The sequence below is a fragment of the Phoca vitulina genome, unplaced genomic scaffold, assembly GCF_004348235.1.
Source record: "Phoca vitulina isolate PV1807 unplaced genomic scaffold, GSC_HSeal_1.0 scaffold22, whole genome shotgun sequence".
NCBI classification, from domain to species: Eukaryota; Metazoa; Chordata; class Mammalia; order Carnivora; family Phocidae; genus Phoca; species Phoca vitulina.
In genome coordinates this window covers 22062980-22090939 of record NW_022589725.1, presented here as the reverse complement: position 1 = coordinate 22090939, position 27960 = coordinate 22062980, and the positions used below count along the sequence as shown (strand labels likewise).

At 39.0% G+C, this 27960-nt stretch overlaps 1 protein-coding gene and 1 long non-coding RNA gene across 2 annotated transcripts; one reads left to right on the top strand and one right to left on the bottom strand.

Annotated features, from left to right (window-relative positions):
* Positions 1-128: 128 nt before the first annotated feature.
* Positions 129-22484, bottom strand: ANKEF1 (ankyrin repeat and EF-hand domain containing 1). Its single transcript, XM_032420108.1, has 10 exons — positions 22213-22484; positions 17873-18263; positions 12588-12787; positions 11483-11632; positions 10108-10231; positions 5773-6595; positions 4132-4358; positions 2746-2909; positions 1384-1521; positions 129-538 (listed from the first exon to the last, which is right to left on the bottom strand). Exons 2-10 carry the CDS (start codon positions 18216-18218, stop codon positions 380-382), a joined length of 2331 nt encoding a protein of 776 aa, XP_032275999.1. The 5' UTR covers positions 18219-18263; positions 22213-22484; the 3' UTR covers positions 129-379.
* Positions 5954-17514, top strand: LOC116642044. The gene is made up of 3 exons (XR_004301280.1): positions 5954-6038; positions 16026-16143; positions 16845-17514. It is a non-coding gene; the product is annotated as an uncharacterized LOC116642044 (long non-coding RNA).
* Positions 22485-27960: the final 5476 nt, after the last annotated feature.

Below are 27960 nucleotides of genomic sequence, written 5' to 3'. Positions count from 1 at the left end.
AAAAAAAGAAAACCTACTTCTCTTCCCTACTATTAAATTGTTTTCATCAATTTCCCCTAGAATTATAACTTTAGCAACATAATGACATACATCCTGTAAATTTTTTGTAATAATGTTATGTTTATAACCAAAATGCCATTTATTCCTCTACATCCTTAAAGAAGATTAGGGGGTTTATCCAGAATATGTAATTCATTACAAAATAAAATACACACTTTCTAGATAGCTCAGAATATTTATAGTTGTTAGAGCAAAAACAAATGTTTGGTTACAAATTCTTAATTTGTGGATTGCTTTGACTTTGATGGAAATACCAACTTTCTCTGAAGTATGGTCCCTGGGCCTCAAAATGTTGACCACAAGAAGCAGCTGCTGTGATTTAGGTCTTGAAGGCGGCTTCCAAGGCTTTAGCTTTTTCTGTGATGTTCTTCTGAAAGGGCATCATGAAGTCCTCAAAGTCCACCTCATAAGTGAACCTCTCTCGCCGCAGCTCCCTTTTTCTGATCAGCTCTGCTGTTGTGGCTTCAGGACTCCAGATCTTAAATAAATCACCATATTCGGAGAAGGCATGAGTAGGAAAGCCAGCAAACATGGCAGTATGCAGATAATGCCCAGTATGGTTAATTCAAAACTATCAAATTTATTTCTAAATCTATTTTAACTTATGTTTTCCTCTTACATGATGTCAGTGGCTACATGGGCATCACTATTTCTGATGGTGACTATTTGGACAACTGGAATGCTTTTTAGTGACCTCTGATGATCCTCTGTTGTTCATTTTTAAGATGTCAAAAAAGGAAGTGATAGAGTTAGATCATTGGGGTTTGCTACCTTTATGTCTTATGGGGAAGTCCTGAGAAAATTATTTTCATAGTAGAAGGAAGAGGGGGCTGGTGGTCTCTTATTCAGCATGGTTTGATGGGCATTGGCAAGATCGCTCCTGTTTTCCAAAGATGTCTCCACCTCTTTAATTGTGGATGTTTTAGGCAGCTACTAAATAAATCCAGTGTTGCTTAGTATGAAACTCCCAAGTGAAATGGTAGTAAGAGTACAAAGAGGAAGGTTAGGGTCTGAGAAGCATCAAGAAAATGTATCTATAGCATTTGATGACCAAATAGCTATAGAGAATGGCATTGACCAAAAAATAGTTTTTCAAGGACAATTAAAATGTCAATATAGAAATAGTAGCAGGGGAAACTAGATATTGGAAGCTAAACAAGTTGGACTCAGTCAAAGCAATAGGACCTGGCAAAAGGACACCTTCAAATTATAACTATGAAAGATAATCTCTGGATATTTGTTTGGGTGCTCTGCATAAAAAGTATTTAGAAAATGATATTATGAGTTTATAACATGTTATGAAGGTCTTTCCAAAGTACTTACCCTCCGTGGAATAAATGTGATATCCACTTTCTTGGTATAACCACTGGTAATCAATGAATTGAGATAAACCACATTATCCTTACGCATTTTCTTTTCCTCTGATATGGTTGGTATGGTATAAACAGATGAAAGTGGTTCCTGGAAATGAGACAAAAGAAAAACCAACCCTATCAATTGCAAAAACCTATATATACTTTCTAATATTTGCCATTCTTTATCTTACTCTGAAGCCAAGAAAAAAATTAAAATTAAAATTAAAATGTTACCATACAAATTATAATTTGAAATGAAATAGAATATTATTATAACTTTGGATGGGGAAAGATAACTAGTTTGCCTTGTTTAGCTCTACTTAATTAGTAGTATCAGAGACATCATACAAGTCTTCAAAATATCCTTGACCTATGGCCATTGGTTAGAAGAATTAAATTATTCTACTAAAAAGATAATGATGTATGTAGTAGAAGCCTAGCCAACTGATCTTCCTTCACCTCTGGCCCCCCCTTACTCTCGTCTTCCATGTTTATTACTCTCTACTGTTTATTGTCCTCCATGTTTGTTACAATCTTTTCACCCTCTCCACTTCTTACCACCTATGTTTCTCCAACCCTTCCAATTTGATAACATTAGAGCTTTTCCTTTTTGAATTTCACCCTGTCTTATGTCTGCAAAGAATCTCCAGGGATCCTCTTGCTTCCCTAAAAGAAGCTTCTAGCCTAGAAATACACTTGGCCTTCCCTGCTAATGACAAAGTCTTGCTCTCTCTGTAATCTGCCTGGGCAAAAACCTCAACCTTTTGCTGGTAGTTTAGAGGCATGCACATTATTCAGGATTACCAGGAACAGTCCTTTGGCACCTTTAAAACTTTCTGGAGTCATTCTGAGGAATATCCAAGTCACAAGTGGCTCGATATCCCCAGGGTTCAGTGGTAGTCATTAAAATTCCTTAGAAGGGGGATAAGGTGGGTAATGAAAGATTATGAGACCAAAATGAAGGAAAATCATGCTTTGCTTCTTTCTTCTTACCTTCCTTCCCTGTCTGAGCCATCTCATCAAATCTGTATGACTTAGAACCAAATATATACATATCCAATACCAGTTCTTTTTTCAACATTCTAATTGTATTTGGCTGAGCCAACTCGGTTTTTACATGGATTCTATTTGCAATGAGCACTTTTTAGAATTTTCAGTAATAGGAATTTTTTTGCTAGGTATTTTTTTTTTCAATGCTGCATAAGAGTGCTGAAAATATGGCTTGCATATTATTTTGCCCATGCTGTGTAACAATGTATAAATACTGACACTCTCCTACCCCCCGCAAGCTTTTACCAGTTACTAATGGGTAGTCGATCACTTTTCTTACCTCTTCTTTCTTAACTTCAGGGCCTTCAGTCTTCACTTTAGGAGGTGGCTTGCCTTTCAGTTTTTGATTTTCTGTTGGTTTTGGCAAGTTATCCAGCTTCTCTTGAATCAAACTAACTATTCTATAGTCAGCATATGCCTTTGCAACATCCATGGCAGTATGTCCTGCTCAAGACATAAATTCAGAGTTGCAATAAACAGACTGATAATAAACCATGCCGAAAAACCTCAGCACATCAGCCTCAGCATGTGGCAGTAAGGGTGATTACTACAGCCAATCGTTATGTGTAAGGTCACCAAGCTAGATCAGATACTCTCTAAGGTGGACCCAGCTCTGAAATCTCATAGTTTAAAGTGCCATTTACTAACAACACAACGTTTTCTTGTTAATTTTTTTGAGCATGTTTCTTAAAAAAATGGATAAGAAATATTGGTAGAATATTTACATTTGGATATTTGATTGATGGTTCTCTTCCCACCTTACACACATTTCCTTTTGTGTGACAATTTTACACTATCCTCCCCTTTCCCTGATACAAGGATGTATATTCAAAAAGGCCTGGGGAAGCTGGTAGTCACAGTGCTCCATACAGATGGCTGGGTATTATGACAACTGTAATATCCTCAGGCAGGCCTGAAACAATACTACCAGTGACCCAGGGGAAGCCCGAAGCAGCCAGAAAGGTTAATGCTCTCTCCGATCAAAAGGAAGCAATGGGTTCCACTGTAAGAAAATGACACCTCCAAGCAATGAGGTCAAACATTTATTCAAATGCTTATTTTTCAGGTTGTATATTTATGACATAAGATGCACCCCTCCTATTTACTTCCCAGAGAGAGCCTCAAACTCAGGAATTGTGTTGTTCAGCTTTAGAAAGAATCCAAATTCTACAGCCTTTAAAATCATGCCACTTCCTAGGGACTTGGTAGTTATGACAGTGTGATAACCCAAGGTATAATCTGAAAACCGGTATAAGCCCACAAACCAATGCTTCCTGGGCCACAGTGAAATAAGTAAGAAATTAAGAGTGGGCATTTAGAAATTTTTGGATGGATTTGATAGAATTTTCCATCACTTTAATCTAGTGATTAAAAAAACCTTACATTTTATTTCCCCACTTCATTTTCTAGTAAATCACTTTTTACTGTACTTTACAAAAGTATCCATCCATGACAGACTGCAAACATCAAGAACTGGTCCTTTCACACCAGTGACTTGAGAGGAACTGTGTATGAAACCAACTTCCAGAACATTCAACTTAGGCTTGTGGTTGCAGTAGCGACTTGCGGGGAAATGCGATCTTACAAGAAGAGAACCAGAAGGGGTTTGGAATCTAACGTAAATTCTCCTCTTCTGACCCGAACCACCACTCATGCGCCCACGCACCTTTTCTATCTTCCAGCTGGAATTTAGCGCCGATATCAAGAAGGTACTTTACGGTATCCAGTCTACAGCTCTCGATGGCTCTAGTCAAAGGGGTGGAGTTGTTGATTGAGACCGCATCTATCACTGCTCCAGCTTTAACAAGAAGCTCAACGATGTCTTGTTGGCCTGCATGGCATGCAAAATGAAGTGGGGTCCACAGGAAATTATCTCTTGCATTAACGCTAGCCCTATAAAATAAGATAGATGCACAAGCTAAAAATGTCGGTTGTTCCAAACACCAGAGGCTGGAAATGCAAAGCAAGATTTCCTATTAGTATTATCAAGTTGTTCAACTGTAAACCAGGGAAGCCCTAAATAAAGTTAAACTCTGTGCCATAATTTTTCTTGACTCGTGTTCCGCATTATCTGACAGTCTTAATTTGCTTTGCACACATTTTGTTTAATTTTAAAAGGCACTTAGTTAGATTCCAGGGGTTACACTTTTTTGCAAAGGTTAAAATTAAGGAAAATTATATAACTGGATCTAATGAAGGTAAAAGCTGATAGGAAATAAAAAAGTCCTATTATTTCATTTTGTGTCTACTTTCTCTGCATGTCATAGATTTTTAAATGCACCTTCATTATTAAAATTCTAGCATGAAAATGTATTATTTTAAATGTTAGTCCTTTTTAAAAATTCACTGTCCAAAAGTTCAAATTCTCATTAATTACTTTATACTCCCTCTTGATAATATACAAATCTGAATGCTTCTTTGACCTTGACCGTTATAGTAATAACAATAATACCCTTTTATCAAATATGCAATTACTTTGCTTTACATATTTTAACTCATTTAATCTTCAAAAAATCTGCAAGCTGAATCCTAGTAGAGCCCCATTATAAAAATGAAAAATGTGAGACATAAAAAAGAAACTTATGCCAGGTTATTCAGCTATGGTAAGAGAAGGAATTAAACCTGAGTAGTTGCTTTAGAAGTTCAGTAAAAATGTCATGCTTGGATATTTTAAAGATATTTACAAATGAACCAAGGAAAAGACTGCTGCTTCTCGAGAAGGGAATGAGACATGCCCTAAGTCATCATGATCACTGTCCCACTTGTTTGAATTTGCTAGGATCCCCACACATAGGAGACAGATTAAAAAGCAATGCGGAAAATGAATCTAAGTTCTAGAGATCTATGCAATTCTGTGATTATAGTTAATATTGTACTGTATGCTTATAACCTGTTAAGAGGGTAGATCATGTTATCTGTCCCTACCACAATAAAAAAAAAATTCTTTCGCTGGGCTCCCTGCTCAGCAGGGCATCTGCTTTTCCCTTTACCCTTCCCCCACCGCTCATGAACTCTCTCTCTCTCTGTCTCAAATAAATAAATAAAATCTTTAAAAAAATAGTTTAAAAAATTCTTTCGGTAATTTAAAATAAAATAAAAAGTGACTCCACACCATGTAGATAAATCCCTAGGCAAAGCAACTTCATGCATAGTTACTGGCAAACCATCTTTGGGTACACACATTCCCAGCTTCCCATTAGCCCACTTTCCCATACAAGATCAATCTGTAATCTCGACGTCAGGAATGAAGCACTTTCTTTGTCCTAAAATTCTGGAGTTGAATGTGAATTCAACCAAGAAAACACACCCTTTTTCAAGAAGAAACTTGACGGCATCTATGTTTCCCGTGGCACACGCAGTCATTAGTGGTGTTTTGTAATAATTATCCTTCATATCCACAGGTATTCCTGATTCAAACGCCTTTTTCAGAGAAGCCAGGTCTCCTGCCTTGGTGATGAAATTAATATTTGAAAATACCTTCGGTGGATCATCAATGTACCAAGCAGAGTCATCCCGAACCGGATGTTCGGGCGGCCGGTCTCGGTTAAACCGACTGCTATCTGTTACATTCTGGTAGGTTTCAATCATGTAATAGGGCGGCCCGCCGTCACTCCGGCGGGGAAATACGTGGTCAGGGATGATGCAGATTGGCAGCGGTAAGACAAACTTGCCTTTCTTTGGCTTTTTGGCCATCCCTTTTTTCTTTTTCTTAGGCCCATAGGATCCCAAGACATAAGACTTACTCAGGTACCTGGTTCCTTTAAAGAAATCATTAATGTTGACCCCAGCTCCCCGCAATTTCTCATGATATTGAGCTATCATAGCCAGCTGTTCTGGGGTCACATATTCTTGCCTCTCCTCCAGCGTCAACACGAAGTCCTCCTTGCTGACTGTCCCATCGCCTCTGTCCACAAACGAAAAGGCTTCCCGAAGGAAAGTCTCATGTTCTAGCGACCAGTCGTGAAGTCTCAGGGCCCAGAGTGGATTTGGATCTTTGGCTCCTGGCCGCACCAGTTTATTAGCGGTGCGCTCTGCCCGCCGTATTTCTTTGCTTGCTGCTTTGAAGCCACCTTCCTTGGCCACAGTCCTGGGTGTTTTATGGTCTAAGTTCTTCCATTTCAGGTCACATCCTAAAACATGAAGCATCATTATCATGAATAGTGCCTAGGCACTTGCATGACTCTGCAAATGACATTCCTACAACCATTTTCTTAAGCTTGAACTATTGGCCAAAAGTTTATCCCTAAATTATTTGTATAGAGCAATGAGCCCATTTAGCTATTATAATTACAAAATTAAACTGTGAATTTTTTTTTTTTTTTCTGTGAGCTTCACTTTGGTGAATTCTGAGGGAAATCTGTTTCCAATTTATATTCTCTGCCCCTAAAGGATTGGGACATGAATCCCCATAGATACTTGAAACAAATTTCATATTGGGATACTTGCTAAGGAGACTTCCTGCCAAACAGGAAAAGAATAAGGGTGGCATTTGAATTTGGAAAGAAGCTGGGTTCAGACAGCTTACAAGGCCCTTAGGAACTCAATGCTGTACACCTGCTTCTTTTTGAATGATTATGGCTGCAAATCTGTGTACCATCTTAAACTATATTTATCTGTATTCTCCATGAATTCAATGTAATTTATATCGACCTGCTGTTTTGTGATTGGTCATGTGAACAACCCGGTAGAGGACAAAGTCATTCGTTCATCAAATCTGAAAGGACTCTAGTATTACGTTTGTGCAAATTAGGCATTAAAATTCATTTTCCTTCTTGGACCCTTCCTTAAAATGATGACACCAACATTATATGTAAGTATTCCTCAAATAAATAAATTTCTCTGAGTGCATTGGGGAGTCTACTTAGTGCCACTAGGAAGGCTGTGCTGTCCATAAGTGTCTTAAGATATTAAAAATCCATTATGTCTATAAATAAGTCAGACTATGAAGAAGCTCTTTCTAGTGTTTTGAATCTAGAAGAAGGCTCTTCTGTTTCTTTGCCAATATCACATAATCAGGAAGATTGCTACTCAATCAGTATGTCCAGCAACCAAATATATAGGCAGCTGCATGCAAAAATAAAACATGCCCCTCCAATACTTTATAGTTTTATTCCTTGTCAAAAAGAAAATGAGTCACCAGTGCTTTTTAAGATTAATACTTCCTTTGACATTGTCAAAACTTAAAATTTTATATTAAGACTGATAATTTTACTAGTGGTAGAAGAACTCAAAAAGAGTATTATGACAATGAGGGTTCTAAAATGTCCATATTGAACAGTTTTAAGAACAGTGACTTATTGAAAAGGGGACCTGAGACTGATCTTGATAGCATAATTCCATAGCGATTTCGAGAATGCTGTCTTTACTTAGCTTTTTTGCTTATTCAAGGTGTCTGGGTGTTTATCTACCATCTCCCAAGCCACTCCTATATTCACCCCTAAGGATCAAAGGACTTTAAAGGTGTTTTATCTTGCCTCCTTCTGCTCCCAGTTTCCTCCTAGTTAGAAACCTTTATGTGGATAAAAGACTACAACATCCCAGCTTAAAGATCTGAAGGCCCTTTTCTTCTCCTTTTGCCTTGGGATTTTTTGTCTCCTCCTCTATAATTAGTAAAAATAAAGATCCATTCATTCCCTTTGTGATGTATGATCTGCGGTCAAACGTACTCAGCTTACAGCTGGTGTGTGCTGCAGAGCACCAGCCAAAGGCCCAAGAGAAAGAGAAGCCTCATGGGGTGCTTCCCCAGAAGTGCTCCAAACTCCCAGCTTCTGCCCTTGGATACAGCACTCGCACTGCTTACGGGGACTTGTAAATTGTTCCAGCAGCAGGACCAGGGGCAAAGGAGGAGAACACTGAAGAAGATAGTTTAATGTGGCAAAAGAATTCAGCCTTCACATTTAAGTATAGAAGACACTGAATCCAGGGAGTTTACTCAGAAATTAGCATTTCATGGCTAATGCATTGTTTGTTGCTGCTCTGATTGCCTTAGCTGGACATGTAACTGGTCACACTTCTGCTATGGAACTGGGTCCCCCACCTTGATCCAGTGAAGTGGTTGTTACTTCCAAACATGCTACAGAACTTAGAATGCTTTCAGGCCCTTGTTTTAGAAACACGGTCTAGTCTCATGACTCTGCCAGGAAGATAATACTTTTCTGCATCATTGGGAAGGCCTTTGGCATGGCCCAAGCTCTGACTAAATGTGTTTCTCAATTTGCTTTTTGTGACTTTCTCCCAGGAGTACATAAATAACAGAGTAGATGTCTGGTGATGTTTGTCCCTATAATGAAGTGGTCAACATGTTAAAGTTGAAGAAGCTTGTCTTAATCTGGACAGATCTTTAGTTCTTAGAAATATACAGTGTTAAAAATGTCAGAATAAATTGCTGATAGTGACAGATTTGAAAACAAGACTGATGAGACCGTTTATGGGGGCAAAAGTTGCATCTGATATATTTTCCTTTATTTGTTAAAAGTGTTTATTATTTGGGGGGTTGGGGGGAGAGTACGAGCTTGTATAAGTTCATAAAAAGTAGAAGTGAATCAGTTATTACACTCTTAGTTATACAGGCACATTAGTCTTATTTATATTAGTGGTTACAATACAGGATCTCTAGGCCCCAGGGACTTCTAAAATTCTCTGCTCTATTCTAGAATTGTAGAATAATAGACTCTAAGTTTTTGCCTATTTCTCAAACTGGAAAAAAAAGAAAAAAAACACTACCATAAAGTTCAGCAGAATGCAGTTCCACTTCTAACGAAGAGTTAGAAACTTTTTTTTAAATAAAGATTTTATTTATTTGCGAGAGAAAGAGGCAGAGCACAAGGGGGGTGTGTAGAGGCAGAGGGAGAAGCAGACTCCCCCTTGAGCAGGGAGCCCAACACAGGCTCAATCCCAGAACCCCGAGATAATGACCTGAGGCAAAGGCAGATGTTTAACCAACTGAGCCACCCAGGCGCCCTGAGTTAAAAACTTTCAATGTACATCCAGTCAGCATGTAATTAACACCAGTTTGATCCACAAACTTAATTAGCTAATATTACCACTTTAAGGAATACATTAAGCTATATATGCATACTTCATATTCCTAAATTAATAGTTACATAGAAGCTTCAGGAAAATCTAAAATATCACTTACCTTTCAAATTTTCCATGAAAATTTTCATTTTATTTCATATTTCTCCCTAAAACATTTCTCCCATAATTTCAAATTATTGAGAAAAGTTTATCCTTTGCACTTGATACAATTGAACATTTTTTAATAAAATAGTTAAAACTTCAGACTAAAAGACATAGTTTTCAGTATTCGTCCTTCAGATTGATGTCAACATTTTTTTAAAAAGGAGTTTAATAACTATAAGCGTTTTAATAATTAGATGACCCATGAACAATCCTGTTTAGATTTTTAACAATAACCTAAAAATATTTGAGAATCTGGGTTTTCATCACTTTAAGACAAGATTCATGATTTGACAGAAGGTAGAGTAAGAAAAGATTCTCAATTTTCTTTCTACGTATATAACTGATGTTCGGCTATTGAAAAAGATAAGCAACTGACAAGTGACAGGCCCAGATTCTCTGCTCATCTACAACATGGGTAAATCATAAATACTTTAAGCATAAAATTACTAGGCAATTTTACCTCGCTGAGCTATATATTTACAGCAATCTGCAAAACCACCCATGGCAGCATAATGAAGTGGTGTATTCCCATTCATTGATATCAGCCCCATGTCTCCATTGTAAGCAAAAAGAAGCTTCAATATCTGCAAAAAAAATCGTAGATATTGTAGAGGAATAGCAATATACATTCATTGAATGAAGACTGGCACCTAAACGTGTTCTCCAATAGTTACTTAGGCTACATGTGGCTATTTAAAATTAAATTGAATTAAATAGAAAACAATTTTTAAAAATCCAGTTCCTTAGTTTCACTAGCCATATTTGAAATACTCAAAAGCCACATGTGACTTCTATATTACACAGCACAGATTTATAACTTTTCCACATTGCCAAAAGTTCTATCAAATAGCGTTGATCTAGAGGTTAGAAAATTCTATATTCAGCTGGGGCATGCCATCTTAGTGAATTCTAGTAATTCTAGAAAACATCAGCCTATGGGAAATATCATCAGGGAAGCAAATTCTTTACCACATGTGACTTCTATTGTGCTGTAGATTTTTATTGCAGGGGAGAGACCGAATGACAAAAACAAAGATAATTGTTAAAACTCAGAAAATTGAGTAAAGAAATTTTAGATGTAATTGAGAATTAAAAAAAAAAAAAAAGGAGAGCATTGGTTCCTATTTCGTTTCTGCAATGTCACTGTACCTATGAGATATCCTTTGCTGGTATATCCAGATAACCAGAATACTGAAGAGTTTAAAATGGAGGTGAGTCATTAGATGCGCACAAAAAATCAGGGAGATAAAGGGGCACCTGGGTGGCTCAGTCGGTTAAGCGTCTGCCTTTGGCTCAGGTCATGATCCCAGTGTCCTGGGATCGAGCCCTGCGTCAGGCTCCCTGCTCTGCTGGAAGCCTGCTTCTCCCTCTCCCACTCCCCCTGCTTGTGTTCCCTCTCTCACTGTGTCTCTCTCTGTCAAATAAATAAATAAAATCTTAAAAAAAAAAAATCAGGGAGATAAGAGTATGTTGACATTGTTCTCTCTACAACTCGGCCATGCCGGACATATTATGAAGAGTCTAATATGTAATAGAGGCATAAAATAAAGTAGTCTTGGTTGGCAAAACTTTTAAATTGCCATAGTTAAGAATACAGAAAAACATGGTTAGTAATATTAAATGCATAAACTTGGCAAGCCGATAAAACTGAATAAAGAGCTAGACAAAGTTAAAAATATAATATTTGATATAAAATATAATTTTAGAATTATTTAGGGAAATCAAGATGGTAATGTGGAAAAAATTCTTAGTGTAACCTATATGATATTTAAAAATTTGAGGAAAAGGTAAGAAATGGTGAGCAACAAATTTTAAAGCAAAGGGCAGATTCTTACATCAAAAAAGCCTCCTTTGGCAGCAAAATGTACAGCTTGTTTTCTCTCATTGTCAAAGGCATTCACTTCACCTCCTCTTTCCAATATCCCTCGAACTAATTCTATCACTCCTTCTCTTGATGCTTCCATTAAAGCCGTTCGACCTGTGGACTGGACAAGAAGCAGATCAAATTCTGGTTATACTTGTCATCTTAAATAACACATTTGGTATACATATGTTCTCAATCCATTTGGCCTTAGATTCACACTGGCAGGTTTAGTTCTCTACATCTTTATTAGTTCCACAAAGCAAATAGGAAAAATGAAGTCAGTGCAGTGGGTCAATGTAGAGAGTTCCAATATCAGAGTCAGGGTCACACCAGATGTCCCTGTGAAAAAATCATGCTAAAGATGCATTTTTTTTTTTTTTTTGCAAAGAAAGTAGAGCAAAAGGGGAGAAAAGAGGGTAAAATATATGCTAAAATTAGGTTTTAAGTGTTTTCTAATGAGAAAAAATCTATTATTATTGTCTTGAAATGCCTCTTAAACAATTAGAAAACTCAATAAAATTGGCCAAATGAGGAGAGGGAGCAAAATAAATGAGGGAAATAGCACAACTACATATTTTCTTTCCAAAAAGATAAATTTTTATTAGACATCGGTGATATCTTTTCTATTTTCTCTAATGATGTTTTACCTTTATGCATAATAAATACCAATTTTCCAAATGTAATTAGGAAATAAACTGTAAAATCATAGCAATATAAAGATAATGAGAGTATATCATCTTAAAGCATTTTGTTGTTTTTTTTTTTAAAGATTTTATTTATTTATTTGACAGAGAGAGAGCACAAGTAGGCAGAGAGAGGGGGAGAAGCAGACTCTCCACTGAGCAGGGAGCCTGACGCGGGGCTCGATCCCAGGGCCCTGGGATCATGACCTGAGTCGAAGGCAGCCGCTTAACTGACTGAGCCACCCAGGCGCCCCTTAAACCATTTTGAATAGAAATGAAAGTCTATAAGCTGACAGGATAATTTTACCATATTTAAATGCAAAAAAAATTGCACTACTAAGACTCTATAATTGAAAAAAAAAGGAATATTTATAATCACAGGAATAGTCATACTGAGTTGATAGCGTTTGGATTGGCTCCTTTTTCCAAAAATGTCAGGCACGTGTCTTTAACATCATGTGCTTCTTCGCAAGCTCTAAGAAATATTGGTTTTCCTTCATAGGTAGAGTTGTTGACATCTGCGCCATGTTCCAGGGCAATCAATGCACAGCGATAATGCCGCTTAGTAGGTAAAATGCAGTAAAACAAAATACCTGTAGAAAAATAGAACCCCCCAAATAGTACTTCATTAATAGTCTCTCTATATTCGAACCAGATAGCAAAGAAAAACTAATAATTTTGAAATCCGTAATTGGCTAGTTGAAGGTGGCAGAGCAGAGGCGTAGCTGCCTTGCTTTTCCTTCTGAAACCAACTGAAACACCAAGACAGAGGAAGAAAGAGAGTCAACCTCTGATACAATTAGAAAACAGTCACAACCAAATGTGATAGGACCTGGTTCAGGGAAGAATCTGAGTGCTGATATGTGAGGCCCTGACAACCTTGGGTATTTGGCATCTTGCAGTCCCACGCAGGACTGTGTGTGCTGGAGGGCGAGCGGTGGTTTGCTGTGTCCCATCTGAAGCTGCAGAGCCACAAAGCAGATGGTACTGAATGATGAAATGTGCAGACTGGCCATGTTTATAAGAAGCAGGCTGTCAGTACAGCAGCATTAAGAAGAAAACGTTGATGACAAGGGGCTCTGCCATTTTGGCAACTCGTTTTGTTCCAATGAAGAGAGGAAAATGCGAAATCTCCCCACCTATAACCTCTGACGTACAGGCCCTCCACATAATCCGTGTCAAAAATGTACTACAAGTCAGGGGTATTGTTGTAATCTGGGCAAAGAACAGTCAAACTCCAAACTGACTTTGTAATGACCTCACTCTAAACAGAGGCTTCATTCAAAGAGGAACAGTAACCAATAAAAAACCAGCATGTGACCTATGAAAAATACAGATACCGAAAGGAAGAAATCTGATAATAAAAGCTAGGTTAAAAGCACACGCTGGAAAAACTATACTGTGTGAGAATTATTGATTGTCCTATTTCTATGATAGCAAAGAAGTTAAACATAACTTTTTTCCAAAACAAAAGTGCGAAGATGGACCAAGACTAAATGCAGGGCTTCTAGGACAATAGATGATAAAAGAAGGAAAAGATGAAGTTAAGCCAGCTGAGCTTAGGAAGAAATGGTAGAGGAAAATAAAACCACCAAAGAAAGGAAAGTCAAACCGGAGGCAGGAAAAAGGAGAGTGCAAAAACCATGGTCATGGAAGTGAAGAAAAAACTTGAAAGAACTAAGGAAAATGTAACAGATGGTGGAAGAGCTGAAATGGTCTAGAGAGGCAAAGAAGAGTTAACATATATGTAATTGGTGCTCAACAATAAAAAACCAAGTAGAACAGAAAAAATATGGAGATACAACAGAAGAAAACTTTCTTGAAGTGAAAAGCTGAATTTGAAGATTAAAAAAGCATACTGGGGGGGGTGCCTGGGTGGCTCAGTCATTAAGCGTCTGCCTTCGGCTCAGGCCATGATCTCAGGGTCCTGGGATCGAGCCCCACATTGGGCTCCTTGCTCCGTGGGAAGCCTGCTTCTCCATCTCCCACTCCCCCTGCTTGTGTTCCCTCTCTCGCTGTGTTTCTGTCAAATAAATAAATAAAATCTTAAAAAAAAAAAAGAAAAAGCATACTGGGGTCTCAGGAAAAATGGACTAAGAACAATCAATGAGGTGTGCCTAGGTAAAGCTAGGTAGAGGACATGTCCTGTGAGCCTCTGGGTAACAATTCAAGTCCTCTATAAAGAGGAAAGTCAAGGGGCACCTGGGTGGCTCAGTCAGTTAAGCATCTGCCTTCGGCTCAGGTCATGGTCCCAGGGTCCTAGAATCGAGCCCTGCATCAGACTCCCTGCTCAGTGGGGAGTCTGCTTCTCCCTCTCCCACTCCCCTTGCTTGTGTTCCCTCTCTCTTGCTGTGTCTCTCTCTGTTAAAAAAATAAATAAAATCTTTAAAAAAAAAAAAAAAGAGGAAAGTCAAGCTGGGCTCCAGATTTTGCCACAGCAACATTCAATGCTAGAAAATAACTAAAGGATCTCTACAATATCACTTGAGAAAGAAAATGGGAGGTTTTTTTGTACCTGCCGAGCTGGCTGTTCATATATAAAAGCAGTAGACATATAAGTTTAAGGATGCAAAAGTTATTGTACTAATCTCTTCTTTCATAGCAGAATATTAATGAATACCATGTAAAGTGCTAATTCAACAAAGTTTTATGTATATGAAAAGCTATTAAATTTGCCATTAAAACAATCAAAAACATTTCTTTTCCCAAGGGGAAAAAAAATCTATATATGGTGGTGGGTGTTAACTAGACTTATTGTGGTGATCATTTTGCAATGCATACAAATATCAAATTATGTGTACACCTGAAACTGATACAATGTTGATGTCAATTATACCTCAATTTTTAAAAGTCAATCAGTAAATAATAAAAGTAAATAAAACTACCGTTGCAACAACCAAAAAAAGATCTAAAAGCAGACCATTAACCTTAGAAAATATAACACACACACACACCAAAAAAAGAACATATGGACCATATAGGAAAATATTTTTATATGTATTTATTTATATATATATATATATATATATTAAATATATTATATTCTCATAACATAAAATAAATGACAGCCCTGAGGCCAAACCTTTGGGCCATCTAGATAAATACAGGTTGGATAAATTCTACCATTAAAATAAAAACCACAATTTATATAAAATCAAAATCTAAATATATTTCATATAAACAGATGCATCCAAAATAGGGTTACTCAGAACAGTTAAAAACAGAAAGATGGCCAAGGACATGGTTGAAAATAGAAAACCAAAGACACAACAAGTCATAGCAGGCAAAATTGGGCCAAAACAATAACAAACAACAATGTCACCTAGAGAATACCAGATGAGGCTGAATTCATTACAAAAGGCCCTAAGGTACTTAGGAAATGGATACTTTATAATGATGGCAGGTGCAACTCACAGTTAAAGTCTATCTGGGTTGACTCTTTAAGCCACAATGAACATGAGTCAACATTCTAAAACTGAAGCAAAAAAAAAAAAAAAAGAGGGCAAAGATGATAGACTGTAGAATTCTCATACTACATTTATGGGACTGGGTATGCATTCCTATAAATGGGAGAACCAATGAATGGGTGCTATTAGGAGCTAGTCTAGCTTAACCCTTGAAGAGAACAGACACCATTCTATACTCCAGACTGGACTGACACTAATTAATCCCCTAGGACAACATATAGGAAAGAAATTCTTGGCTTAGAGATTTACCTTTTCCATGTTCTGCAAAATTTTTCAAAGTACAGTTTAACCTAGAGTATGTCCCACATCCTTCTAAAGATCCAGTTAAGTGTTTTAACCATTTAAATGTTGGCTTGTCCTTTAGGACCAATGTGCAGTGAATGAAACATCAATCGCTGGAGAATAGGATGTCTTTGGCAGAGACTTCTGTGGAATAAGCAAAGCAGTTGGGCAAGTGGCAGCCAAACTGAGAGCTGTGCAAGGTGAGCTAGATTCGCTGACGTGGGGAAGACAGGGCTCGCAGTGCAATAAGCACACCATGGGTTAGACAGAATCAAGTCTCTATGGGGCCGGACTAACAAGGTCATGCGTGCAACAAGATTTATATTTGTTCCAAGTTTTTTATTTTTAATTCTTCCTATGTGATTGGTCAGATTGTTTTCTCATACATTCATCTCCCAGAACCTTGACAGGTTTAATATTAATTTCAATGAGCTTAGATATTAACCAGATGGCTGTTGCATTTGCTACTAATATTTACGTGATCCTGTTTCTAATTTTACTTTTAATTTTACAATTTTAGATTTTTATTATAAAATTTCTCAACCTTTTTTTTTAAGCTTATATTTCTGTTTCAAATTCTAGAAGGTAAACTATTCTCCATTACAGTGTTTCCCCAAAGTATATTTCACAAAACTCCTGGTATATAAAATGCCACAAGGAAAAACTATTTCAAGGGTCAAAGACAAATGGAAAATGTCACTGTCATTAGTCTGTCTGACAAATGTGAAATCAACATGTCTCAATTTGTTTTATCCAATGTTTCTCTAATGAGTTTGGCAGTGGAAACAATTTTGCATGTAATGCTTATCAACATCCTAGAGATTCAGTGGTCCATGGAACACACTTTGGGAAATGATATTTTATAGAGCTTTAAGAGGCTTTTTTTCTTTTTCTTTTTCAGGATTTAACATTTTAAAACACATTTGATCCCTGAATGTATCTGAAGTTCATTTCATTATGCGGTGTTATTAAGTAATTAAATGATTGTTCCTTTCCTTGTCCTCTCCTATTGTTTTAAGAAAGTCATTTATCAAATACCAAGTCTGGAGAGAATTATAAAAGCGGATTTTGTTCCTGTCAGAAAACATTAACACCAAAAAATGGGATTTATTTCTCCAGTGTGGGACTGATGTTAATGGCTTTGTACTTGAAGCAACGCCTTGGGACAACTGATTAAATCTACCAATTTATATTAAGCCTGGTGGTAATTTTCTTGGTGATTTTCATGGGGCTGTGTCAAGTCCTTCTGAAACCTTGAGTTATTTGGGCAAGAAGCTCCCAGACAAGGTGTTGAGACGAGATTAGGGAGAACAGAGTGGAGAAGTAGGGCTGTCTCACCTGAAAAAGCATGGAAATGCCATGTCTCAAGGTTCAAGTCAGGTTTCCAAATACATTTAAACTGACCCTCAAGAATTGGATTTTATGCCAGAATCCACCTTAGCCCTTCCAGTTCCCAACTGCAACCCCTTTCTACATCAGGCTGCTATTGAGAGGGAATACAATCCTTTTGGAGTCCAAGTTGAGTACTCTTTGAGGTTCTAAAGTATAAAAAAGATTAAGAAATTCTCTCCCTCATCTTTTGTTCTAAACAAGATTTTTGTATTTTATAATCAATGATTCTGCCTATAGTATTATCAGTGTGTATCATTAAAAATTCTCTACATTTAGAAAAAACACCAAACACAAATTAATCTAACTCTAATTTTTTTAAGGGAGACATCTCTCACAGCTCGTTTCCCTAAGATATACCTTAATACCATTTTCAAATTATAGGGAGATGGTGTCCTTAAGTACAGGAGTGAGAACCTGGCTTTTCACTTGAACTCATGAGTAATTCACTTCTACAGTTGGAAAGCAAATAAGTCCACTTTCTGGATTTCTGGCTACAGAGTGGATTGCAGCTACTGGATAAAATGTTGGGATTTTTACCTTTTCCTTCATTATCAACTATAGTCATGTCAGCCTTTGCCTTGGCTAATATTTCCATGGACAATTCATGCCCCAGCTCTGCAGCCCTCATTGTCGGAGTACAACCCATCTTGTCTTGCACATCAGGGTGAGCACCAAGGCTAAGGAGAAAGCTGACCATATCGACGTCATTGGAAACCGAGGCCAAGTGCAGAGCACTGTGTCCATTGAGGGGGTCTGTGAAATTGATTAGTTCAGGGTATCCAAGCCTGATCAGCTTTTCTATCTGCTTCGTGTCTTTGTTCCGAACACACTGAAGAACTTTGTAGATCTGCAAGTTCTCAAGTCTCTTATCGGCTAAAGCCATACTCGACCACCTTCTTGAAAATGCTTTTCTGGACCAAAACAAAAACTATAGCAGCAAAAAAACAAAAACAGAAACACACAACTCCAAGTTAATTTTGTCATCTTTAATTTGATATAAATAATAATATTTTAAGTCTTCCCTAAGAAGAGAGGCTGTTTCTCACGAAATGTTATTACCACAATTTATTGCAACTGATTTCACAAAAAGTATAAATTATACATAAATAGAGAATATTCAGCTAGCATAAAACTAAAATATTTTGAAACAAATGTTTCATCATAATTAATATCAGCCTTGCTAATACAGCTTTCTTGTTAATTTAATTTCTTGTTTCATTTAACCCTCCTTCCTTGACACAGCCTCCCTATTCTATCCATGAAGAAGGTAAGGCTAACAGAAGTGCCAATGTGAGGATTTGAGTTCCCCACTCTATGGCTCTGTACCAGCATGTCCTTCTAACCTAGAGACCATACAGGTTTTGGTAGTTAACAAATGTGATAAAGAACCTGTGGAATTTTAGGTGCTCATTATAAGCAGGAATCTACTGGGCTCAGTGGGATACTAAATGTGATGGATGATTCATGTCACCTCACATGGGAATGATGTAGGCAAATGGTTGAGAGACAACTATAATTTTCATAAATAATTCCACTGTTAAATTGTGATGAGCATTCTGATATGTAATTTTATCTCTTCTTTACTGTTTATGGAAAAACAATCTTTTGAATTGAGTCATAGGTCATGCTAGGTATACCCAGCTTGCTTTTCTTTCCTCACTTTTTCTGGGAAAAGAACACCATTATCATATTGGGGATCCATTCCAGATCATCCAGTCCTGCTATCCTAGGCCAAATCATTGCCACAGACTTCTAATTTGTCTCACTGCTCCCACAACGGACCCCTAAGGGTATATTCTCTGTTCAGTCCTCAGAAAATAATTTTAAAAATGTAGATCAGATAAGGTCAAGCAAGCTTCCAGCCCAAAATTTTTGGATGGGGTTGCCCCTTCTATCCCCTGTGATAGGAATGGGTCTGAGACCGTGGCTTAGCCAGTGTGAATGAATTCTCTCCCTAGGTAGAGTGAATGTCTCAAGCATATGCTCAGGAAAGACATGAGGCAGTCAGCACCCTACAGGACCCTCCTGCTAGAACATGGCCAGACTACTGTGTGCTGAGGCAGGTAAGCAGTAGGATGTGGCCTCGGCTGTGCGAGCCATATTGGCTGTCAGGGAGCGTGCATGTTACAGAGACTGAGACTGAGGGCAGACGTTGCGCTTGGGACTCCGTTGTGCCAGAATTCACCTACCACTTTAGTTAGTCCACACGACATTAGCTCAGGGCTGCAGGAGTAAATATGCCCTCCCCACCCCCCTTAATTTAGCATAAACTAGTTAGCCGAGTTTCTGTCATTTGCAATGGAAAGGATTTCATCTTACTACAAAATCTGAAACTGCTCCACCTTTTCTCCACAAGCCTGCTCCCTTGCCTACATTCCCTGTGGCGGTGAATAGCACTGGTGACCACTTGTTCCTCTTGAGCTGCATCTCTCTACACAACCCCATCTCCATTGCCTGCTCCCCTTCTACCTCACCAGCCACTCTTCATCCCCCTTTTGCTGGCTCCCCTGTTCTGTCAGAAGCCTAACTGTTGGGGTGCCCAGGGCTCAGCCCTCAGGACTCTTCTCTAACCTCACACACTGTCCTGATGGTCTCATCCCATCTCATGACCTTCATCCCAATTTGAGGCTTCTGATGGTTCACTCTCAAATTTATACAGCCATCTCTGGCTCTCCCCAGAGTCCAAAGTGATATCTCTACTTGTTGACTCTTCATCCTCACATGGACCTCCACTAGGCATATAAAATGTAACCCGTCAGAAGAGAACTGGGAGCATCCTGACCTTCTCCAGTTCTCCCCACTTCCAACGATGCCATCACCATCCATGAGTCTACTCCGAGAAAAATACTGGAAGTTATCCCTCATTCTTTCCCTGCAGATCCCCTACTCTTTAAATCCATCAGCAAACCCCGTAACTCTACCTCCAGAATATAGCCTGACATCAGCTGCCAGTGGTGCCATCCTCGGCCAAATCCTTGCCACAGACTCTAGGTTGTCTCACTGCTTCTTCAGCAGCCCTCCAGAGCCCCTTCCTTATTCAGTTCCCAGAAAAATCTTTCTAAAATGTAGATCAGACAAGCCTCCACCCCCAACATTTTAGCATAACTATTTTTGAATATAAAGAAAAGTTGAATACCCATATATCTACCCCTGAGATCCTACCATGAATGCTTTACTTGCTTTATCACATATCTATCCATCCTTCTGTCTATCATTTATCTATCTTATTTTTTGATCCATTTCAAGGTAAATTGCAGACATATTCCAGCATACAATATCCTTAACTAGAGTTCAATATTTGCTTACAGCTCTTTTTTTTTCTTTTTTGTCTTTTGAATATATAATGAAATGTACAAGTATTAAGTGTACCATTCCATGGGTTTTGACAAATGCATACATCTATGTAACCCAAACTCCTGTTAGGATATAGAACATGATGTTCACGCCAGAAAGTTCTCTCCAAACTATCTTTTAAAAGCAGTTCAAATGCTTTTTTCATCTTAATCAGAATAAATCCAGACACCTCATGATGATCTTCTAAGAACATTTTCTCTGCCCCTCTGATCTTACTTCACTCCAACCTCCCTTGATAAGGTGATCTCCAGCCACATTGGCCCCCCTTCTGTTTATGGAACAAAAACGCAGTCCTGCCTCTGCAACTTCTTGTTCCCTCTGCCTCGGGTGCCCTTTGTTCAGAATATGTCAGTTGGCACTTCTCACCATTCAAACTGCAGCCACCATGTCACCTTTTCTTTATAACGAAACATTTCTGTATATTACATTTCTATATATCTGTAGAAACAGATATATTCAATTTATGTATTGTGTGACTTCCCCACTAGTATAGAGCCTTCATGAAACAGAAGTTTTATATCATAATGACCTTTATTTCTCCATCACCCAGAACTTGACTCATGTGAGGCATTCAAGTAATGGTTGCTCGATAAAGGATGATCAAAAGTTTTAAGATTGAGTGGAAGGAACCAAAGAAAATGCCCACGTTTCTGGCTTGAGCCACTGGCTACGTGTGTCTGAGATGGGGAGCTCGAGATTTGGTCTGGATTGGTCAGAGAGTGTAGACGGTTACGCTTTGGGCATGCTGAGTCAGAATCCACAAGGCAATGGGGTACACAATTCAAGAGAGAGAGGTCTGAGCCTGGCCTATGGGGAGCTGTGGGGGGTTTGGTGGCTGCAAGGCAGCCCGACACTGGGCGAAGTCAAGGAGGAGAGCGTGTCAAGGGTGAAGAGTGACCATCACTGTCAAATGCACGCTGCTGCCTCGTCCTTTTCTCCCCACTCTTTTGCTGGCTGTTTTTTCTTTGTGCTTCCTCCTTTGCCACTGGGACATCAGTCATCACATGGCTTGTGGCTTCAATGTCCTGTTTGCCGTGGCCCCTCTCTTCCCTTCTAATCTGTTTATAACATGTGGTGGACTAGGCAACCAGATAACGCAGCTGGTTAAAGCCATGTGTGTAAAGAGTCTCCCACTAAGTCCTGAGCTGCCCCACAAGTCACCCACTTGGTCTCTGCTCCGTGCTGTGGTGATACTTACTTTAGCAGTTGTTTATGGTTTGTCTTATTACACAGCCATATCCTAGTTAGATGCATATGTAAGCACGATGTATACGGAATAGGATTCGGTGCTTCCAAATAGCTCATTGACTCTCCTGAATCTACATCCCCTCATTTGTGTGAACAGAGACATCCTCATCAAAGACTTCAATGCTGTCTCTGAGGCACCCACCCCATCAAGCTACGCTGGTGAATTCCACAGTCCACGGGCTGGTTCTAGAGCTTGCACTCTTCCAGCTAAAGCCCTGAAAGTAAGTAATTTCAAGGGAAAAGCCAGGTGGCAGGGAGCAAGGTGCCAAGCTCACCTCTTAGTCCTGACGGTGATCAGGAGCCGCGGATGACCAGGCACCGACGCGCCTCGCCCTGCGGGGGCGCCCTGCGGCCGCGGCCCTCGTTCTCTGCCACCTGGCGGGGGCCCCAGCCGCGACCGCGGACTCCCGGAGCCCGGCTTGGGCGCCCAGCCGTGAATGGTGTCTACGTGGGCAGAGCAGGCGAGCCGGCGCGCGGGGCTGCAGGGAGGGGGTGTGTGTGTCCATGGGCCCCGGGTCCGCAGCAGGCGAGCTCGCAGCCAGGTGAGCGCAGGGGGCGGGGTGGGAGCCGCCGAGTCAGGGCCGATTGTGAGCCTCGGCCACGCACCGCCCCGCTGCCAGGGCAACCGCTCGGGGGCGCGGCGCGGCGGGGCGGGGCTGGTGTCGGCCAGCCGCGCGGCCCCGCCAGGTGGCCTGGTCCCCGCCAGGTGGCCCGCCCGGCCCGGATGCTGGAGGAGGGTCCTGCGCTCCCAGCGCCGCGGATGGTGGAGGCCGTGCGCCCCACACCGGGGTCCGCACCAATCCTCCCTTCTTTCATCCTCTTTTCCCACCCCCTGCCCTTATTCTAGAAAGCATTTAATTCGCAGCGCTATAAACATAATAATAAAAAAATTTAAAAAAAGAAATAAAAAGCATTTAATTCGAAACGTAAAGCTCCTATAGTAAAGCCTACCAACCAAACGATTACAATATAGAATAAAATAATTTTAAAAGTAAAGTTAAATGAAAAATACATTATACGATAGAATGAAAAAATCTACTTGTCAGAGACAACTGCTGTAGATTCTTGTAAATCTTCCCAGACTTTTTCTTTGCATACTCTAGGATGCATATAGACTTAAAAATATTTATACACAAATAACAGCAAATCTATCAAGGAGGTCATTTTATTTCAGGGCCTACAAGTGTGCCCTAACATCCCAACCCCCAACACTTTTTTACAGGCAAATTCGGAAATTTTTGTTATGCTTTTAAAAATAGTATGCAATAGCTTCTGATTAAAAACAATAGTTCTCCCATCCCAATCTATTGTTTTCTACCCAGAGACTGTTTGAAAATATGATTAAGGACTATTTCATGAACACAAAGGAATATACTACGTAACATGTGGAAAGGATGAAGAAACAAAGCATACTGTGGCTAAAGAAGTTTGCTTCTATTGCTGGACTCCCTGTATATTTCTTCCCCAAACTGCACCCTCCCGTTCCTGTCCCCATAGGTAACCACTATTCTGAAATTTGTATTTAGCGCCCCCCTTGCTTTTTATTTTATTTATTTTTTTTAAAGATTTTATTTATTTATTTGACAGAGACCGAGATAGCGAGAGCAGGAACACAAGCAGCGGGAGTGGGAGAGGGAGAAGCAGGCTTCCCCCCGAGGAGGGAGCCCGATGTGGGACTGGGTCCCAGGACCCTGGGATCATGACCTGAGCTGAAGGCAGACGCTTAACGACTGAGCCACCCAGGCGCCGCCCCCCCACTTGCTTTTTTAAAAATACGTTGCTTCATATGAATGCATCCCTAAAAAATGTGTGTTTAGTATTGCATATTGTGAGAATTTATAAAAATGGAGTAGAATAGTATGTATTGTTTTGACATTTTTTCCTTCCAACATCTTATTTTTGAAATATGCCTTTTTTATGTTTAATTATAGCTCTTTTATCTTAATAGCTGTATACTATTCCATTATATTACCATTCCATACCCCTTTTGAATCAACTCTACTATTGATGGACATTTGAGATATCTCCAGTAGTTGGTATCATAAGGAATGCTGCTATGATCATGTTTGTACGTGTCTATAGATGCACACGTTTAAGAGTTTTTCTAGGGGATATGCCTGGGAGTGACGTTTCTGGACCACAGGTTATTTATAATATTAAGATAATGTATGGGGCGCCTGGGTGGCTTAGTCGGTTAAGTGGCTGCCTTCGGCTCCGGTCATGATCCTGGGGTCCTGGGATCGAGCTCCACGTCGGGGTCCTGGGATCGAGCCCCACCTCGGAGTCCTGGGATCGAGCCCTGCATTGGGCTCCCTGCTCAGCGGAGAGCCTGCTTCTCCCTCTCCCTCTGCCTGCCGCTCTGCCTACTTGTGCTCTCTATCTGTCAAATAAATAAATAAAATCTTTAAAAAAAAAAAAGATAATGTCGACTTGTTTTCCAAGTATATATAGCAATTTAGACTCCCCATCAGCAGTGTGTGTCTTGGCCAAGACTTGGCTTTGTCACACTAAACTTCTTGCCAATCTAGTGAGTATAAATTGGTATTTCATGATTTTATGTTACATGCTCTGATTAATGATTGTTAGTCTAAGAGCTTGATTTTTTTGGAAATATTTGAGTGTGACTTTATCGGCAAGCTACACTCTTCACCCTCACCTACTTACCACATAACTCTCTTAGATATTTTAACAGGATCAATGTGAACTGTGCTTGAATTTATCAGAACTCTTGGTGCAAATATTGAGTAACTGTAGGGTAGATATTTGATAGTTGAATGAAATCTTGGAGATAATCAGTCTGACTCACTGTCCTCACTTGGTTTCTGGGACATTTTTGTCCCCTGAAAGGATACTCTCTGAGTTTCACAAAAATGCTCTCTGTTTTTATGAGCAAGTAGCTGAAAAGTAGCTTCTCCATGATAATCCTATTTGATTTCAAACTTTTTACAGTCTAAGGAGGCTAGGTATGCTGACATACTTACATAGTAGCTTCCTGTCAATGAGGGGGCAGGCAGAACATGGGCAAAATTTTAGAGACCCCACAGATTGATAAGTAGACACGACCTTTCCCTCTTTCACCAGAAATTTTCAAAACACTGTGAAGCTCTTAACTTGAACTTTGTTTATATTTTTGCTCTTAGCCATTTAGCAGTTGAGTCATCCAAACTTGGGCAACAAAAAGGAAGAATGGGAGTAAAGGGTGCTAACAGTTCTACTGCTTGAAATAAAGCTAATCAAAACGTGGCAGAAAAGTTTATGTAGTTCTTACCAATACAGACTATGGACAGACTGATGCATGGGTTAAGTTCCCTACCAGTGATCAAATTTGTGCTTCTGTCTTTATCTGGTATTCAATAAAATTTTATCTTTAAGTTACAACTATGCAAAGGGATTATACATTTAGTACTTCTTAGGTAGTCCCAGGCATTCTGCAAAACACTTGGTAAATAAAGTGATTTTATTGAATTATTTCCCACATCTTTATAAAAATTGTCATTAAAATCCAGTAATAAATTGCATTAGCTACCAGAGCCCTTAAATTCTTATTTACTGGCCTGAAAGGCCAGCCACAGAGTAGTTATTCCTTAGCAATACTATATTAATTAATTTAAATGTGAAAATAATTGAAATATGAGTTAGTAACTGGTGTGGCATTCCAGTGGCTGATGGTATATCTGACTGGAAATAAAATCTATTAAATTGTTATGGATCTTTTTGTAAGACTGAGGCAAAGTTTGTAGAGTTTATTGTTGTTACCTTTTCAAAAATATTACAAAATTCATCTTTTATATTGCCCATGTGTTTGTGTTTTTTCCCTTCTAAAAATAAATCTTTCAGAGTGCCTCGGAGTTATGGGGGAGGCTGTTGCTATGTTGCACTGCACATTGATTTAAAGCTTTATGTATCGTACAAGTAAAGGACGGATTGCTAACATATTTAGTTGTTTCTTCCAAAAGGGAAATAAAAACATGTCAAAAAGCTTTGAAATGGAAAATACATTCATTGACAACATACAGCACTGCTTACTACTTTCATTTAGGACTTAGACGGCTTCTTTTATATCATAGCATTTATAAAACACCTGTTTTTTTTTATTATGTTATGTTAATTACCATCATTAGTTTTTGAAGTAGTGTTCCATGATTCATTGTTTGCGTATAACACCCAGTGCTCCATTCAGTATATGCCCTCTTTAATACCCATCACCAGGACACTTCTTGAAGAAGTGAATACTGAGCAGGCATAGAAAAGTCTGGATAAATGGATAAATGTATTCATATCAGGATCTGTACTTTTCTCTGGCCTAGAGAATGATCTAGGATCTCTGATCCTCCTAAGATCATGGAGAAAAATGTTTGTGAATCTGAAATAAACACCTCAAAAGTTCTCTTGTCCCTGAGCATTTTTCATATTTGTAGGTTACTGCTGTATTATTCAGATTTCCTGAGTACTTGTTTATTTTTAAATTTACTGTATCAATCTAATTCTTAGAATATATTAAATCCCTCACAGTTAGTATACTTTTATCAAGTTCTTCCATTTCTGGTAATTTTCACTGCCATACTGTTTGTGCATATAGATTTATTATATATCTGGTTCCTAGTTTTTGCTTTTTACTGTTCTGTAATGTCTCTCCTTTTCTTAGGGAGTGTCCATAACCTTTCATTCCTCCCGGACTAATAATCTTTTTGTTTGCCTTCCATCCAATGTCTCATTTTTAAACTTTCATTATCAATTTACAGGTATATTTCTGTAAATACTATATAGCTAGGTTTTTCTATTATTATATCAAATCTATCTCTGTCTTTTGATGAGAGTGTGGAATATATTGACATTTAGTGTAACAAGGGATATACTCGGTTTTAGTCTATTAATCCTATTGCTTATTATTTCCTTTTCTCTGTTATGACCTCTTTTTTTCCTTATTTTTCTGGTTTGCTCAAATTCCGCCTTGTTAACTTGGGAAATCTGATGGACTTTTCTATCCCATTAATAGCCACCTTGCATTTTCAGGCACTAATAGTCTATTTTTGCATTTTATTTCCAGATGCTCTGTTCTCTCAATGCTTTCCCCACTGTCATTTCCCCAAATACTCTTCTACTCTTAGATCTTGGGTATGTCACATTTCTCCACATCTCTCTCAAGAGTTGACACCAACTGTTGAATTTGGCCAAAATAACTTAGAACTTCTAATTTCAGGCATTTATGTTATCACTGGCAGTATGCATCTTCCATATCAGTGTGTAGGACACATTTCTAGGAAATCTAACCTTTTTCATTGAAAGGCAGTTTCACATTGTAGTTATGAGCTTGGGCACGTGAGTCAGAATGCCTGGGCTTGTGTCTCAGCTCCCCTGCCTACCAACCATGTAAACTTGGGCAAGTTAAATAACTTGCTTGTGCCTCAGTGTAGAGAATAATACCATTGTGGTCGGTTAAAATGTCCACACATTCTTTAACCCTCCCCTCAAAGAAGTGGAGCCTAATTCTGCCCCCCCCCCAACGTGTGCTGAATTTCATCTCTTGCTTCTAGTGACTAGAATAAAGTGGAAGTGACAGTGTGTGACATCAGAGATGAGATCATAAAAGACACTGTGGCTTCAGAATCTCTCTCTCACACACAGTGTTCTCTCAAGGGGAAGTCAGCTGCCAAGCCACAAGGACAGGCAGCCCAATGGAGAGGCCCATGGGGTGAGGAGCTGAAGCCTCCAGTCAACAGTCATGTGAGTAAAGTCTTCTAGGAAGTAGACCCTTCAGCTACAGTCAAACCTTCAGATGCCTACAGCCCTGGCTCACATTCTGACTCCATCCTCAAGAAAGCTCTTGAGCCAGAACACTATTCCACATTCTTGACCTGCAGAAAGTATGAAATCATGACTGTTTGTTGTGTTAAACTGCTAAATTTGGGGATAGTTTGTTAAATAGCAAAAGGTAACTAATGCATCCACATTCCAGAATTGTGATGAGGAATGAGTAAGATAGAGCATGTAAAGAACTTTGCTATTATTTTTATTATTTAACC

What these genes read in the sequence shown, in the direction of transcription:
- ANKEF1 (XM_032420108.1), bottom strand. Translation starts at nt 18,218, where the DNA reads ATGGCTTTAGCCGATAAGAGACTTGAGAACTTGCAGATCTACAAAGTT. An exon ending in CCAGCTGGAAGATAGAAAAG is followed by an intron (nt 2,910 to 4,131) that starts GTGCGTGGGCGC and finishes TGTCTTGAGCAG; the next exon opens with GACATACTGCCATGGATGTT. An exon ending in CTGAAGTTAAGAAAGAAGAG is followed by an intron (nt 1,522 to 2,745) that starts GTAAGAAAAGTG and finishes TCTCATTTCCAG; the next exon opens with GAACCACTTTCATCTGTTTA.